General features: G+C 38.0%; 2 protein-coding genes across 3 annotated transcripts in view; one reads left to right on the plus strand and one right to left on the minus strand.

The window, feature by feature from the left end:
- The window catches only part of TRIM24 (tripartite motif containing 24), an 89,979-nt gene extending 86,979 nt beyond the window's left edge, over window positions 1-3,000 (plus strand). For both annotated transcript variants that reach the window (XM_068549531.1, XM_068549532.1), the window contains exons 18-19: window positions 960-1,109; window positions 1,860-3,000. In XM_068549531.1, coding sequence (XP_068405632.1) covers window positions 960-1,109; window positions 1,860-2,069 — 360 coding nt within the window. In that variant the 3' untranslated portion in view covers window positions 2,070-3,000. The remainder of the gene's footprint in view (window positions 1-959; window positions 1,110-1,859) is intronic.
- Window positions 3,001-14,709: 11,709 nt separating this feature from the next.
- Window positions 14,710-18,393, minus strand: part of SVOPL (SVOP like) — a 72,268-nt gene continuing 68,584 nt past the window's right edge. The window contains 2 exon segments of the mRNA XM_068549535.1: window positions 14,710-15,363; window positions 17,683-17,796. Of these exon segments, the coding sequence (XP_068405636.1) occupies window positions 15,352-15,363; window positions 17,683-17,796 (126 nt within the window). The 3' untranslated portion in view covers window positions 14,710-15,351.

The following is an 18,393-nucleotide window of genomic DNA, read 5'->3' on the forward strand; positions in this document are numbered from 1 at the left end:
CTTAGCAAATACATTGAGCTGATAAACAGTGAACTTCTGTCCTGAAAACAAGTTTTGAGAAGTTGAGATAGGAAAAAGGAATACAGTTGACTCTTAGAACAAGGCAGAGGTTAGGGGCACCGACTCTCTGCACAGTTGAAAGTCTGCATATAACTTTACAGTCAGCCCTCTGTATCTGCAGATTCAACCAACCACGGATCCTTTAGTAATATAGTATGAATTTAGTGAAGAAAATTTGTGTATAAGTGTACCTGCACAGTTCAAGGATCCACTGTAAATAGTTTCTAGGGGGAAGGGCCCTTTGTACCCAAAAGAGCCAGGGCAAAAATATGCCAGTAAAAACTATATTCATTTAAAAAGTTAACCTAGAATTTGGCACTTTTTATGATGTTGGCTTATAGTTACATTTGGCATTAATAACAGCAGCAGAAAAATAGCCCCCTTTTTCTTAATATGTATCATCTCATTTAGTCTTTACAAAATCTTATGAGATTGGTAGAATTATTTCTATCTGAAATATGAAGAAACACGTTCAGTGAAATGACTGAACCCAGTAACTTACCAGGAGAATGCTAGTGAGTAGCAGAGCTGGGGTTCAAACCCAGATTCAAAGCCCACTTGCTATAACACATGCAGCAAAAACATGTCAAGTCTTACTAGAAGTAATACTTTTTCTAGTGATTGCTTTTTGTTTAATAATGAAGGAGAATAGTAAGAGGGAAAATGTGGTAAGTTTTTTTCCTTAAAAATAACTGGTGAAGATTTTTGATAAAAGTGACACTTGTAAAGTGTCACAGCATTTAGGCACTTGTAAATTTTGCTGAATAGATTTCCTTATCAATGACAAAATAGAACAGAGAAAAGCAATGAGAACAATCCTAATTTTATACTACTTCTTATAGAATTTATATAGGACCAGGGAGAATTTATTTATTATAGCATCTCATATCTTTTGAAAGGTGCCTGATTATTACAAAATAATTAAAAATCCAATGGACTTGTCAACCATCAAGAAAAGACTACAAGAAGATTATTCCATGTATACAAAGCCTGAAGATTTTGTAGCTGATTTTAGATTGATCTTTCAAAACTGTGCTGAATTCAATGAGGTGAGAAGAAAAAAAAATAATAGCAGTGTGAAAGTAATGTTAAACCAAACACCTTACCAACAAATGAGGAGATCAAGATATCTATCTGTGGTAGCATAAATAACCAAAAGTTCGAGTCTGTCAGGGAATGAAAGAGGTAATTAGGAAGACTTTATCCACATGTATATTCAAAGATTTATTATATGGTAACAACTTGAAAACAATTTAGAAAATATTTTTATCTAACCCAGAAGCACCTTTATTTCTTGAAATATGGCACTTCACCAGACTTTAGTCTTTGTGATGTTGATATTAAAATATTAAGAATGTGGTTTAGATAGTTCCTAATTAAGAATTTTCTCAAAAACTTTATCATCTGTTAGTTTATCTAAACATCTGTTAGACTTACAGCCTTTTGTTGATAGTTTGTCCTTTGTATTGGCTACTCATTCCAGAGTTCCACGTTTCATTTAATTTGTTCTAAAAATACCTGTTAGATGATTCTCTGGTTATGGCATCTCTGTGATATCTCTTTGGTAATCCAGATGAGTCAAAGCCTTTTATTTACTTCTTATCTGATCTTCTCTAGATTTTGTCTAGCCCCAGACTTTTGTTTACTTTATATCAAAGCTATACATAAACATTGTTTCCCAAACAATCCACTGATACTCATAATCTTCAGTTAGAAGGGAACAAAAATGTGAGAAATCCACGACTTTATTGACTACCTAAAAATTCTTTTTAATTCATATTTTTATTTTTATTCAACAGCCTGATTCAGAAGTAGCCAATGCTGGTATAAAACTTGAAAGCTATTTTGAAGAACTTCTGAAGAACCTTTATCCAGAAAAACGGTTTCCTAAAGTAGAATTCAGGAATGAATCAGAAGATAATAAATTTAGTGATGACTCAGATGATGACTTTGTACAGCCCCGGAAGAAACGCCTCAAAAGCATAGAGGAACGCCAGTTGCTTAAATAAGCAACACCACTGGCGTGTGCTGGTTTTTAGATTTTTTTTGTTTTCAAAAAACATTTTGTCAGTAATTTAACATCATTACCAAGAAGAGCTTGTGACCACTTTAAGTTTTCAATGTTTACTAGACTCTGATTTCCTTAATAACCCATTTCTTTTAACCTTCTTATTAAGAAAGAAAGAAAAAGAGGGAGGAAGGAAGGAGAAAGGAAGAAAGAAAGAAGCATCAACAACAGAATAAAAAGACATTCTCCCCACTTATTGGATTTCAAACTGCAGTCTGGAGTGATAGCAACTATAGAAAGGAAATAGACTTTGTATGAACTCTAAGTTGAAAATTTAATGTGGTTTGGATGCGTGCGTTAATCCATTTTTAGAAAATACCACTACTCATTAACTATGGACCAACCATGAGTTAGGTGTACTGTACATAAGAGCAGTACTCCAATGAGTATGAGTGGTAATAAGAGTTCTATCCTAGGATGCCCCCTGGTGCAACGAAAAAGTAGATTAGATGCTATTAAGAAGGCACCTAATAGTATATCATGTAAGATGGCAATTGTATTAAAGAAAAAGGAAAACAGATGTTTGATTTTTGTTTTTGTTTTTTTCTTGTCTATAGAGGTGTGTTTGGTATAGCAGGTTTTCAAGCCCATTTTTCGTACATTTCTAAACCTACCTTCCACTGAGGAAGTAAGTGTACTCGTTTGGTTTTGCTGTGTGTCTATGTGTGGTTTGTTGTTTGCTTTTTAACTGTGCAGGTGATCCTTTTATAACAAGACTCATTGTTTGCAGTATGGCTTTTAGTGGAGCTATCCAGAATATGCAATACAGCAGTGTGTGCCGTATTTGATGTAAGGATTCTTCAGCGTATACCCTATTGGGCATTAAATATAAATTCCCCTGAAAGGGACCAGTTTTTGTGGTTTTCATCTGTCTTCATAAATTGGAATGAAATGTGTTGTGGAATTTGGGAGCAGACAACTGGAGGAAATTAGAGTGAAATTTACAATTTTTTCTGAAGCATGTATTTCCCATTCTTCAGAGTCAGAACCTCAAACTGAATCTTTCATCTGACTTAATTCTGGACTTCATTTTCATTCTCCTGATAGAGATACAAAAGACCTACCTTCTGAGGGCAAACATATTCTTAATGGGTCAGACCTAGCTAGTTTACTGACTTTCATTTATTCCTTTTACGTGTTGTTCAGTATCAGAGAAGGAAACTAGGTTAAGATAGAAGAAAATTATTGTGCCATTTGCTAATCTAACATTTGACAGTATATTTATATGTGAACTTTTTTAGTTTGCCAAAGTAAACCTTTATTTATAAAACATTAATTGGCTGAGGAAATTTTCCTCTCTAGGCTGATAGAATAAAAATATAGCTGACTTGAAAGAATTTTATCCTTTGGATAGTGTCATCTCCCATGAATTAAACCTAGAGGATTTGCTTGTATCCACATGGCATTAGTTCTTAAGATGGACAATTTGAAAATATCCTGTGGCTAAGTCATTGGGTTTCAGATACTGCTAAAGATAAAATGAGAAAAGAACTTACTGGCAAGAGCATCTCACTTTCTGTGTAGACTTAGGTTTAGTCCATAGTATGTCAGTTATGTACTAAAGGTTAAAAAGTCTTAATCACTTTTCCAAATATGTGTTTCAGGGTAGTTGTTGTTGTTGTTGTATTGTTTTGAACATGTGTTTGACATTTGTTCTCCAAAGACTTGAACAAATTTTGATAATAGTGCATATACCACCAATTGTCTTCTTTTGCTCCGGCATTTTTAGCACAGCAGCCGTGGAGCTTTTCCTAATAAGTTTATTGTTTTTATCTTAGAATACTATTCTTATGATAGTTTTTTCTTCGATACTTGTCTCCTGAGTTAAAGCAGGGCACCACAGGTAAATTTTGAGGATGATCACAAAGGGAAGTAGCACTTAAGAGAGAAAAATTATAATTTTGTAAATGCATCTGAGCCAGAATTTCTACTAATGTACCCAAAACTTTCACTGTTATTATTCAGTGCCATATTAATATTTTCAAACAATATTTTTCTTTTCACCTTTATCTTTTTTGCGGAATGAAAGGCACTTGAAAACCATCTTTCCTGTAATCATACATAATATATACTAAAAGTGTTTCTCCAAATAACATTTTCTTAATGGTCTTAAAATTAAAGTCCTACGACCTTATTAACAGGTGCCTGTGTGTCCAGGTGGATCCCAGCAAAGTAGTCCTTAAATTATAATAGTAGTAAGCTATAAGATGAGCCTAACTATACCTCATGCCCATTTGGAAAGAATTCCTTTCAAAAGGTCAGTGCCACTCAAGCAACCTTGACCTAAACTTAAAAAACTCCAGTGTTTACCTCTGATCGAAAACTCCAGGAGATTACCCTCTGGATTTAGAACCAATAGCCTCATGTCATATCTGCAAGACCCCCAGTGCTGAATGGGATCACATGATGAGTAGGCCATGTGGCAGCTAGAATATACTCAATCCTGGGAAACTCATCGAAAGCTTTCCCAGGTGCCAAGCATCTGATCTTTCCAGCAAAAAGGAAACCCAGTACACAGTTAGTGACTTAACATGGCTTTGGTAGAAGTATAAATGGATAATGTATACCATATTAAATTCAAAATACTATTGTACATCAGCACCTGGCAATGCAGTTATTTTGTCCTTTGAATTAACAGGCCCTGCTTATCTTTTCTGAATGGAAGCGTAGGAAATTGGAAGGTCCTGAGAGGAAAATGTCCTCTTTCCTTGGTGGCTTTACTTTCTTTTCCAAGCTAAAGAATAGGCTCCACATTTTACTACTACACAGTAGTGTAGATGTAATACAACTTAGGAATGCTTTCAAAAAGATTCACTCCACAGTCAAAAGGGTGAGTATATAGCCGATTGCTCCATTTATGAATTTGCATTTCAATTTTCTATGCTGTTACAGTGTTTAAACTTTTAAATTGGGGTTCCGTGGAGAGACTCGTTAGACAATGAAAGGAGGAACTCCTCCTTTTGTTGAGGCCTGATCTACAAATGAATGTGAATCCCAACAGTAGGTGACTGCACTGAAGCAAAAGGTTTTTAGGTTTAAATAGAAGATGTATTTATTTTCTGTTTATCTGTATCTGTTATGAATGAGAGAAATTGAGTGATCTGATTGACCATTAAAATTATGGACATAACCATGAGTTCAACCATCCAATTATTGAAATAGAGGCCCTCATTTTAAATAACCATGCACATAACATATTTTTTAAAGTATTGTATAACCTCGTGTAAGTTAAGAGTTCGTGTCTTTTTATTTATATTGCCCCTTCATCTCTGGTGTGAATTCACTAAAATTCACAGGTTGGTGGCTCATGATCTTGAGTGAGAATAATGCTAGCCAATCAGATCACAGATTTCTCTGCCCATGAAGGTTTCGCTTATTGTGAAGCGTATCTGAGACAGTAGTCTTCGTTGTTGTTTTTAATTTGGGGGAGTCAACTGGTGCTTTGATTTTAATAAAAATCAGCTTTGATGAATTTTTACTGTGAATACTTTACCACAACAAGGTATCTTTAATGGAAAAATTACTGTATGTCATGCAGTAGAATATTAACTAGTTCGGGTCTCCATTACTGCCTTTGTATGTTCCTCTATAAAATCAATACATATAGGGATGATCTACTAGTCCATAAAATAATAGGAAAACTTTTTTTAAAAACTCTAACACATGGATTTCACCAGCTTTAAATAAGCAAAAAATTAATTTAGCAAACAGGAAGGAAGAGGGTGATAGATATATTCAGTCGAGGAGTCCCACCCCCATGAAAGGAGAACCAAAGATGCCATGAAAAATTCTACTTGTCTGAAACCTATTGGAAGAGGCGGGACTTGGGGGGGGGGGGCGGTAAGGGGAGGACACAAAAAGTGGGGAATTTACAAGTCACTTTAAAAGTTTGCCTATGTTAATTTCACCTATAAAGTTTGGAAAGTTCTGATTCTCAGATATTACAACTATTTTAAAAACTCCATTTTGAATATTTTCTAGATCTTACATTGATGGGGGTGGGAAAAGCCTTCTCTTTGATTCTTATATGTGTTTTTAACTAGAATAATAGTCCTAATTTGAGTCCTAGAAAAAAAATCCTTCCTTAGAAGTTACAAGTTAAACATTTAGCAAAATTCTATCTTTCCCACATTTTCAGATGTGGTGTGGAAGAAAGGCTATTTTAATATCGTCTGCCATATATGAGCATACTTGTGAATGTGAATTCTTTACCCATATCCTCTACTGCCTTTAATCCAAGACAAGTGAGCCAGAAAATTCAGTCAGAAAACAGTGGCTGAAGCCTAGTTCTCATTGAGGGGAGGGGATAGAGTATAAGGATCAACCAGGGTTAAACAAATGTCTCAGCCTTGGAAGGGGAATGTACTGATTTGAGAAGTGACATTTTCCCAAAGAAAATCAGGGCGTTCTTAATAGGAAAGAGGAGGGAAGACAACAAGCTCAGTGAGCCACCAGGTCCCATGCTTTGGCAATGATGCTGGTTCTCTAATCTGATTGTTTAAGGCATTTACTGATGAGGGCGTATGTTAAGAAAGCCCAAGATACAAAAAGTCCAAAATAAAGGTTTTGACGTTCATTTTACAGGAGGATTTTTTTTCTTTTTGCCACTATAGACTGTGCTCTGAAGAGACTTACAGAAATCAAATTCCCTTCTATACATAAAACTATAGATTCAGACAAATTCCACCTCTATCCTACTGCAGAAAGCAAAATATGCTTGTATAGAGATTCCAGTTGTTACTGTTTTTAATACCTCAACCAGTATTGTCTTTTTTTTTTTAACATCTTTATTGGAGTACAATTGCTTTATGATGTTGTGTTAGTTTCTGCTGTATAACAAAGTGAATCAGCTATATGCGTACATATATCCCTATATCCCCTCCCTCTTGCATCTCCCTCCCACCCTCCATATCCCACCCCTCTAGGTGGTCACAAAGCACTGAGCTGATCTCCCTGTGCTATGTGGCTGCTTCCCACTAGCTATCTATTTTACATTTGGTAGTGCATATATGTCCATGCCACTCTCTCACTTTGTTCCAGCTTACCCTTCCCCCTCCCCGTGTCCTCAAGTCCATTCTCTAGTAAGTCTGTGTCTTTATTCCCATCTTGCTCCTAGGTTCTTCATGACTTTTTTTTTTTCTTAGAGTCCATATATATGTGTTAGCATACGGTATTTGTTTTTCTCTTTGTGACTTACTTCACTCTGTATGACAGACTCTAGGTCCATCCACCTCACTACAAATAACTCAATTTCGTATCTTTTTATGGCTGAGTAATATTCCATTGTATATATGTGCCACATCTTCTTTATCCATTCATCTGTCGATGGACACTTAGCTTGCTTCCATGTCCTGGCTATTGTAAATAGTGCTGCAATGAACATTGTGGTACATGACTCTTTTTGAATTATGGTTTTCTCAGGGTATATGCCCAGTAGTGGGATTGCTGGGTTGTATGTCAACCAGTATTGTCTTTTAGTGGGCTGTGAAACCAATCCAAAAAAGTTCTTACAAGTAAATGACTGAAAATTTGTTGACTTCCATTTCTACTAGTGCCTGATACTATTAAGGTAAGCAATATATATGAGTTTATAAAGGATTTCTGAAATTTAGTGTTTGAATTAAATTATGTTGATAAAATTTGCTGTAGACTAATGTAGTGTCTTCTAGGAAGCCTGGGTACTAGACAGTGCTAGACAACATTGTAAAGTATCTTAAGCCTGGATACCTCCACAGGTATTGATAGTTCCTGAAATCCTTGGGAAGGTGCTTAAGCATCAGTTTTATCAGTGGTTGACTGTGGTTTTCAATCACTGCTATCCTTTGGTTTTAATTATAAATTGCTGCTAACGTCAGCTTTGGGGTTTTGAATTACAGTTTGTCATGGGTTGTTTAGCTAACCCTACATGTGTAGCCTAGACATCTTTGCATCAAAAATATTTTAGCCTAAGACTTTCTAATAACTAGACTAAGACAGGTCTGCAAACTATTTAAAATGATTAAAGATGACAATTTAGGTAATCCAAACAAACTTTATTTAACATTTCATGAAGAGGGCAGTCTCCATTTGCAGGGGTTCAGAGAACAGCAAAACGGGGTGGAAGGCAGGAAGTTTTTATGGGGTAAAGAATAAGGACCAAGGAAGTAAGTACAGAGACCAGAGTTTGCTTGGTATTTGGTGATTGGCTGACGATATACAGCGTTTCTGGTCAAGCAGAGCATTTACTGGGACATGAAAGTTACTGAGTTTTGGCTTGCCTAGGTGGCACCCCCAGCAGGAGTGGCTTTGTCTTGGGCCTAGAATGGGCCTAGTACCACCTTTTGATCATCCTCTTGACCATCTACTTTATCTTCAATTTGCTTCTTTATATCAGGGAGAAGATCTTCAACTAAGATAAAAATTAAAAGATTCCTATGTTCTAGATTTAGAGTTGTTTGGAATATTTTTTTCTCCCCTCTGGGTACATAGTTTTATTTTTAGCTTGGGGGTGGGGGAGGGGAGAAAGCCTAAAAAAGTTTCTGTCTGGCTCTGAATATCAGCTTCTAGTTCAGCCAACTTCTGACCATAAAGTTACTTTAAAAAAAAAAATTCTTTCAAATATCAAGTTTCAGACTGGACAAACAGTAACTATTCCTGGCAGTACTGAACAACACCAAAATATACTACCCTCCCAAGATCTAGAGCCACTCCCAAAGATAGCCAAAAGAATGAAATACTTGGACAGCTCCTCTGAGAGCTGGCAACAGTTGGTAGACTGCAAATGGGGTACAACCCACATTTCTGTCCAACCATATTTTGGGGCCTGATGGTTGAGCTGCCTCCATACATAAGAACCAACAACCTGCATGTGCCAGCAGGCAGAAAGCCAAGCCAAGTTCTCAGGACACAAGACAAGAAGGCAATAGCTATCCCTGGGAGAGAAAGGATCAATAACCAACGAGTTCCCAAAATCAAATTCCCAAGAGTCTGAATTTGAAAAAGGAAGAGCGTGAAATTTCTCTCTTGACCAGCAGCTACAGGGATCAGGAAGAGCTGACTTTGGTAGGAATTCTCACTTTCGGCTGGCTTCTGCCAGTTTCCCCAGAATCCCATTCTACAGACTCCAGAGAGTGGAGTTTACAGTGAAGAGTATAAGTTCTGGTATCTACCAGAATTTGACAAGGTTTTCCATTAGTTTTAATTTTAGTTTCTGCTTGGCTGTTTAAGGGAATAACTGATAGTTTATCAGAATCCTTCAGAGTCCCATCAACCCTGGGAGGGGCCCACATAAGAGCCCTCCTTTGAGAGTAGATACGGGGGTATCCAAGTTCAGGGGAGGGGGGTGGGTATTATTATCTTAGGTTTCTGGCCTTGGAGCTGCTGCAATTTTAAAACCAACTTGATGAATTTTTGTTTTTTGTCTTGTCTCTTCAGAATGGAAAGGCAATTCAGGTACGAGGATTAGTAGACAGTGAGTACTTGGGTAAAGGAAAATAGAGGGGAGTTTTAGGAGTTATGTCGGTCTTATCGTCTTGTTTCATTCTTTAATTTTTCATTAGCCTTTTGCGTTGAATCTTTCAATGAAGTTGTTTTGGAATTTTGAAGCCTTTTGGAATCTAATGCATACCAATTAAAATAGGTGTCCCATTCTGGTTGATTTGGAAACACTTTCAAGTGTGGTTCTTAATATGTCTAATTGGAATGTTCCCCATGATAGCCATTGTAATGCTAGGTTGTCTTAGTGAGATTTGCCATTTTTGTAGATGTCTACACCTTCCAGGACCACAATTATTAGACAAAATAAGCGGATGTGCCGGAAGGTGGAGTGCTCGATTCTTTGAAACTCGAGGATCTCGATTCTTAGGTAAGCATTGGATGTTTGAGAACCAAATTAATACCTAAGAGAGGTGTACTGCTAGGTTGGGGATTTTGTGGTATTTTACAGTGTACCTTGTTGCACAGAATTTTTCTTGAGGCTGTCAGGTTGCCCAGTGTCAATGTAACCCGTTGCATGACCAACTTAGCACAGGAGTCTTAGATTTAGGTGGCGAGTGCTTTAACATCTTTGAAGTGTTTGATCCATGCGCACCAATTTTGCAGCTTTGGCTTCAAGATTCCCATTAGCAATTGATCTATTTAATCCTTAAATGAGAAGATTTCTTTATCAAAGTGGCAGTCACCCTAATGACTTTAATAGTATGACTTGTGCTACTTAGATTTTGTTGTGCCATTAGTTCAAATGGTACTCATTTCTTGTTTTAGTTTTCCAAGTCTCCCCGTGCTTTATGCTGTGGACTTATCTTTATGCATCCCCTAACTGCTGCCACCCATTGTAGGCTCCCAATATAGCCGTCCTGGAACTTTTCTGGGAAATATATATTTACGTGTGTGTGTGTGTGTGTGTGTGTGTGTGTGTGAATACACTTTGTTTTTCCTCACATAAAGTTGGTTTGGATCAGAGCTGTGTGCGGGGGATCAGAGGCTCAAATCCAAAAGTGGCTTGCCCTCGGTGTTGATGAGGAAACAACGAATGCAAAGGGTTCAGTGGGTCGTTCGCCTGTGCATCTTGTCCCACAGGCCGTAAGCAGTTAGCTTTGGATTCCATCTTCATCACCAGAGACTGTTAAAGATGATCAAAGAAGACAATTTAGGCAGTCCAAACAAACTGACACTTGATGAAGCAGGCACTCTCCATTTGCAAGGGCTCAAAGAACTGCAAAGGGGGACTGAAGGCGGGAGGATGAAGAATAAGGAACAAAGAGGTGAGTAGAGAGCCCGAAGTTGGCTTGGTGTCTGGCCAACTGGATATACTGTGTTTCTGGTCAAGCGGAGCATTTACAGGGACATGAAGGTTATTTAAATTTTGGTTTGCTGAGGCGGCACCCAGGCAGGAGTGGCTCCATCTTGGGCCTACAACTTATTTCAACAAAACTATGGCCTGTTAGACAAATTCAACCTATGGCCTACTTTTATACAGCCTGAGAGCTAATAATGTATACATTTCTAAAGGCTGGCGGGGGCTGTTGACAGAGACCATATGTAGCTCAAAAGTCTGTAGTGTTTACTCTGGCCCTTTATACAAAAGCTTTCCCGACTTTAAGCCATTTGTGCCTGTAGTTCAAATAGGAATGACTTGCACCCCTATTGAAGCAGGGGTATAAACCTGTCACACACTTAGTTTGCTAGTCCAGGGACACTTCATCATGGTAGCAGCAAATTCTTTTTCTTTCCACTGCAAAATGGGAGTGGAAGGAGTTAGGGGAAGAAGTAGGTGACTCAAGTCTTTGGGGATCCCAATTTCAGAGGTCTCTACAATAAGCCCGAACAGCAATAAAAGACTAAATCTAAACGTAAAACCTTGGGTATTTTTCTTCCACAGCATACCTGTGTGAACAGGTGTGATATCACGCATGCAAGTGGTTGCTCAACAAAGGGCATATGATTACACGAGGTAGAAAAGCTTGCTGTACTCTAATTTTTTTTTTATTGCACCTTGGGAATCAGATTCCCACTATAAAATTAATGAAATTACAGTAGAAACAGACATTCTCTGGGAAAAAATTACTTTATTCCCAGCTTCTTTGGTTATTATATACAAAACTGCAATGAGTTTAAGCATATTATTTTATGAATAAGCAATTTCATTATAAAGTATGGAGGTCACGAGTTAAGTATTCTAATTTTAATTGTGAATTTGATGACTTCTATTTGTTCTTTTGGGTTTTTTTTAAACATCTTTATTGGCGTATAATTGCTTTACAGTGTTGTGTTAGTTTCTGCTGTATAACAAAGTGAATCAGCTATACGTATACTATACCTATATCCCCATATTCCCTCCCTATTGCATCTCCCTCCCACCCTCCCTATCCCACCCCTCTAGGTGGTCACAAAGCACCGAGCTGATCTCCCTGTGCTATGCAGCTGCTTCCCACTAGCTATCTGTTTTACATTTGGTAGTGTATATGTTGTCAGTGCCACTCTCTCACTTCGTCCCAGCTTACCATTCCCCCTCCCCATGTCCTCAAGGCCAGTCTCTATGTCTGTGTCTTTATTCCTGTCCTGCCCCTAGGTTCTTCAGAACTTTTTTTTTTTTTTTAACATTCCATATATATGCATTAGCATACAGTATTTGTTTTCCTCTTTTTGGCTTACTTCACACTGTATGACAGACTCTAGGTCCATCCACCTCACTACAAATAACTCAATTTCGTTTCCCTTTATGGCTGAGTAATATTCCATTGTATATATGTGCCACATCTTCTTTATCCATTCATCTGTCGATGGACACTTAGCTTGCTTCCATGTCCTGGCTATTGTAAATAGTGCTGCAATGAACATTGTGGTACATGACTCTTTTTGAATTATGGTTTTCTCAGGGTATATGCCCAGAAGTGGGATTGCTGGGTTGTATGGTAATTCTATTTTTAGTTTTTTTAAGGAACCTCCATACTGTTCTCCATAATGGCTGTATCAATTTACATTCCCACCAACAGTGCAAGAGGGTTCCCTTTTCTCCACACCCTCTCCAGCATTTATTGTTTGTAGATTTTTTGATGATGGCCATTCTGACCAGTGTGAGGTGATACCTCGTTGTAGTTTTGATTTGCATTTCTCTAATGATCAGTGATGTTGAGCATCCTTTCATGTGTTTGTTGGCAATCTGTATATCTTCTTTGGAGAAATGTCTATTTAGATCTTCTGCCCATTTTTGGATTGGGTTGTTTTTTTGATATTGAACTGCATGAGGTGCTTGTATATCTTGGAGATTAATCCTTTGTCAGTTGCTTCATTTGCAAATATTTTCTCCCATTCTGAGGGTTGTCTTTTTGTCTTGTTTATGGTTTCCTTTGCTGTGCAAAAGCTTTTAAGTTTCAGTAGGTCCCATTTGTTTATTTTTGTTTTTATTTCCATTTCTCTAGGAGGTGGGTCAAAAAGGATCTTGCTGTGACTTATGTCATAGAGTGTTCTGCCTATGTTTTCCTCTAAGAGTTTTATAGTGTCTGGCCTTACATTTAGGTCTTTAATCCATTTTGAGTTTATTTTTGTGTATGGTGTTAGGAAGTGTTCTAATTTCATTCTTTTACATGTGGCTGTCCAGTTTTCCCAGCACCACTTATTGAAGAGGCTGTCTTTTCTCCATTGTATATTCTTGTCTCCTTTATCAAAGATAAGGTGACCATATGTGCATGGGTTTATCTCTGGGTTTTCTATCCTGTTCCATTGATCTATATTTGTGTTTTTTGTGCCAGTACCATACTGTCTTGATTACTGTAGCTTTGTAGTATAGTCAGAAGTCAGGGAGCCTGATTCCTCCAGCTCCATTTTTCTTAAGATTGCTTTGGCTATTCGGGGTCTTTTGTGCTTCCATACAAAATGTGCAATTTTTTGTTCTAGTTCTGTGAAAAATGGCATTGGTAGTTTGATAGGGATTGCATTGAATCTGTAGATTGCTTTGGGTAGTAGAGTCATTTTCACAATGTTGATTCTTCCAATCCAAGAACATGGTATATCTCTCCATCTGTTTGTATCATCTTTAATTTCTTTCATCAGGGTCTTATAGTTTTCTGCATACAGGTCTTTTGTCTCCTTAGGTAGGTTTATTCCTAGGTATTTTATTCTTTTTGTTGCAATGGCAAATGGGAGGGTTTCCTTAATTTCTCTTTCAGATATCTCATTATCTGTGTGTGTAGGAATGCAAGAGATTTCTGTGCATTGATTTTTTTTCCTGCTACTTTACCAAATTCATTGATTAGCTCTAGTAGTTTTCTGGTAGCATCTTTAGGATTCTCTACGCATAGTATCATGTCATCTGCAAACAGTGACAGTTTTACTTCTTCTTTTCCAATTTGGATTCCTTTTATTTCTTTTTCTTCTCTGATTGCTAAAACTTCCAAAACTATGTTGAATAATAGTGGTGAGAGTGGGCAACCTTGTCTTGTTCCTGATCTTAGTGGAAATGGTTTCAGTTTTTCACCATTGAGGATGATGTTTGCTGTGGGTTTGTCATATATGGCCTTTATTATGTTGAGGAAAGTTCCCTCTATGCCTACTTTCTGCAGGGTTTTTATCATAAATGGGTGTTGAATTTTGTCGAAAGCTTTTTCTGCATCTATTGAGATGATCATATGGTTTTTCTCCTTCAATTTGTTAATATGGTGTATCACATTGCTTGGTTTGCGTATATTGAAGAATCCTTGCATTCCTGGGATAAACCCCAGTTGATCATGTTGTATGATCCTTTTAATGTGCTGTTGGATCCTGTTAGCTAGTATTTTGTTGAGGATTTTTGCATCTATGTTCATCAGTGATATTGGCCTGTAGTTTTTTTTGTGACACCTTTGTCTGGTTTTGGTATCAGGGTGATGGTGGCCTCCTAGAATGAGTTTGGGAGTGTTCCTCCCTCTGCTATATTTTGGAAGAGATTGAGAAAGATAGGTGTTAGCTCTTTTGAAAGGCTTAATGATACCATCTCAAATTCAAGTCTTAGATACAAAATTTCAGTCCAATTTTTGCTATAAACCTCATGGGAGAATATCAAGTATATGTTTTGTCTGATATTTATTACATATTCATATAAACATGAACAGACTTGACACCAAGGAAGGAAAGCCACCTTCCCCCTACCCATCCCTCCTAGATACACTTTGCCAACTTATATATTTTATAAAAGTCCTCTATTGATCTCTTCCCTGAGACAATATATACAGCTAACCTACTGCATTCTCATGTGTCTTATTTTTCAAAAATACATAATCAATTTCTTAACTACCAAGTAGTGTACTGAAATTAAATCAGGTGTTTTTATTTTTTTAATTTATTTTTTTATAAATTTTATTTATTTTTGGCTGTGTTGGGTCTTCATTGCTGTGCACGGGCTTTCTCTAGCTGCAGCGAGCAGGGGCTACTCTTCGTTGCGGTGCGCGGGCTTCTCATTGCGGTGACTTCTCTTGTTGCGGAGCACGGGCTGTAGGTGCACAGGCTTCAGTAGTTGTGGCTCACAGGCTCTAGAGCACAGGCTCAGTAGTTGTGGCACAGGGCTTAGTTGCTCCACGGCATGTGGGATCTTCCCGGACCAGGGCTTGAACTCATGTCCCCTGCATTGGCAGGTGGATTCTTACCACTGTTCCACCAGGCAAGTCCCAAGCCAGGTGTTTGTTTGTTTTTAAATGTGCCACAGCTCTTCGTGAAGATGAAAATATATTTTTCTTCTTTGGTAGACACAGGTTTTCAGGTCTTCATTTAATTCATTTAAGTTGCTGGAAAAAGAAGTAATTTATTAGATAATACATTTAATTTTTTTAAAAGTCTTCTCCATATTCAACTATCTGGCACTAAAAACTAGTAATAGAAGGTTCTTTAATACGCTTATAAGGAATTAAGGGTCTAACATTTACCTTTGTGTACCTGACAGTGCAATAGTACTTTTATAATTCAGTTATTCTAGTGCAATGCAGACATCATTCAGGAAAAAAGTCACATTATAAATACTTCTTTCAAGAGTTTTTTGATTATTTACTGGGTTCATCAAAATAAAAGAGCTTTTTAGAGTCATTCTAAAGTGGAATTACTACTATTAAACTATTGACCAGGTTGGTTCATCCAAATTATTAGGGATGCTGTCTGTGCTGTTGAAAGTTAAATTTTTTGGCACGTTTTAAATATTTCTAGAAGTTTTATTGTATCAGTCACCAGAAAGTTTCATATGTTAAGTGCTCACAACACTGAGATACACACAGACACCTTTTAAGATTTGCCCAAAGACATATAGCCATTGTGTGGCAGAGCCATCAAGGGCTACATGCCCATACAATTGTATTTATTGTATCTGCATGTTAAAGTGGTAGGGACTGATTAATGTCTTGTAAACATACATGCAAAATAATTTCACTACACTCCTAAAACCAAGTCCCAGTCAACAGAAGAAGGAATGGTCTTCGTAAGTGATTAGGGCTTGAATTGGAAATCCATAAAGCATGTGAGATGAGCCAGGTTTCATTTTATATGTATTGTTACTTAAAAAAAAAAAAAGCCACCACCACAGAAAATTAGCATAAGATTTAGCATCACTTAATTTTGCAATCTAATTTAAATTCCAGTCCGACAGTATGTAGTGTGTTCCTTTATACGAGTTACTCAACTTTCCTTTGCCTTAGTTTCCTCATCTGTTTGAAGCATGTGACAATCCTTTCATTTAAGATTAAAAGGAATCATTTGAATCACCTAATTCAATCCCTGGCTTCAGGTATTCAATGAATGGGTCACCTTTCCAAGTAAGGAATCTAAACAAAGCCCTAAATTTATAATTACATAGCAGGTTATCTAATCTGTGATTAAAATGAGTATTACCTTAAAGATTAAAAGTTGGGGGAAAATGGAATAACACATTTTGGATCTAGGGCAAGCAAAAAACATTAAGACTGGTGTAAATCGGGGTTTTTTTGGTTTTGTTCCCACCCACCCCACCCCCACCGCCTTTACTCAAAAATACCTTCCAACTACTCACAGACATTAACAAATGTCCATGGTTCACTATAAATAGGATATGGAAGAGAAGGCAAGCCACGTTCAGCCAAAGAAGCACGATGACTTCACAGTCCCATTTAGATGTGGCAGCTCAGATCAGACTACAGTTAACCCTTGAATAACGTGGATTTGAATTGTGCAGGTCCACGTTTACATGGATTTTTTTTCCAATTGTAAATACTCTAGTACTATACAATCCACGATCCGTGGTTGGTTGAATCCACAGATGCGAGTAACTGTGGATACCAAAGGCTGACTATAAGTTATACTGGCATTTTTGACAGCCTGGAGGGTTGGTGCTCCTAACCCCGCTGCTGTTCAGTGGTCAACCGTGTACAGCTAACCCCAACTGTTCTCCCCCTTTCCCATGTGGGCGTGTGCACGCGCACGCACATACACCCTTGCATACCAGCAACAAGCTTTGCATTTAAGGCAGGGAAACAACAGAGCCACCAGCTGTACTTTGAGATGGAGCCAACCTTAAGGGGGCTAGGAGAGGCCATCTCTGATACAACTTTGCCCCCGGGAGCATACCTTATACTTTTGGGATATCCTTTTTTATGCACTTTGTGTCTGTTAGTATTGGATGACAACTGGGCCAGCACAGAAGTTTTTGCCTCCAGTCTTACCACAGGCAGCTGATAAAATTGGGGGAAAGGTAGCTGGACCAACAGTAATGACCCTGTGATCCTAAGGGCAATGCAAATAGCTGTTTCTGATCCTCTGGCCACATTTAGCTCTGCAGCAATGCTTACAAACAGGTAGAAAAGTGGGAAGGGTAGAAAGCTGAGGTGTCAATAATATCATTCATCTTAGTCAACTTTTACAGGAAGGAAAGGTTTGAAGTGAATAATCAGTTTGCTGCTCAAAGTTATATGCAGGAACGCTGGATACCCAGTTTTTCTACTGGAACCCGCTAAACAGATGTACCATTGTGTTAGCACAGACTTGGGCATCACCCTCTGCTTAAAAGAATTTCCATACTCCAAGCTTATTTCCTTTGGTCAAAAGGTGTTAGTTGAGAATGCTTAAGAGAGTCCTGCATCACTTACCTGTAGGGCCCGTCCTTTGGTCTCAATAGGGAGAGTAAATGCAGAAATGGCACACACAACACAGACAGATGAGAAAAGACACAAGGCTCCCAGAAATGATGCACTCATGAGAACCTGCAAAGCACAAGGAATGACTAAATAGATTGTGCCCCAGTCACTTTTAAACTGATTTTTATGCTAAAGGGAAAATAAGAATTCACTTCACCAAATACATAAACAAAGGGCTTTGCAGCCGTTCTGTAACTCTTGCATTCCTGACAATTTTGTGCGACTCTTCCATGAGCTGCTAGTGACATTAACATGCACTGGCCAAGTCAGACTTCTCCCTGCATTCACCCCTCAGGCTTCTCCAGAGCAACCCAGTACCTGGGGAAGATGGGAGAGCTACCTGTGTTTTCCTACGCCCTCTCCCATACCAATTCAGCTTGTTTAACTTGTAACCCTCTCCTTTCCCACAGTACCCCCTCTGCTAAAAGTCTCCTTTCCCTCTTCAGTTCTGACAAGATGAACCAGGAGGAAGTCTTCTGGGAATAGATGTAATCTCATGGTCTCTGAAATGATAACATGTCTGCGTTCATGATGCTTCATGGGTCAAAACCAATCAAAACTTACCGTAGAAAAAAATGGACACCATTCTCATCCTGATAGTGGTTAGTTTAGACCAGGGATCCCCAACCCCCGGGCCACAGACCGGTACCGGTCCGCAGCCTG

This window comes from Eschrichtius robustus, chromosome 8 (genome assembly GCF_028021215.1).
Source record: "Eschrichtius robustus isolate mEscRob2 chromosome 8, mEscRob2.pri, whole genome shotgun sequence".
Taxonomy (NCBI): domain Eukaryota; kingdom Metazoa; phylum Chordata; class Mammalia; order Artiodactyla; family Eschrichtiidae; genus Eschrichtius; species Eschrichtius robustus.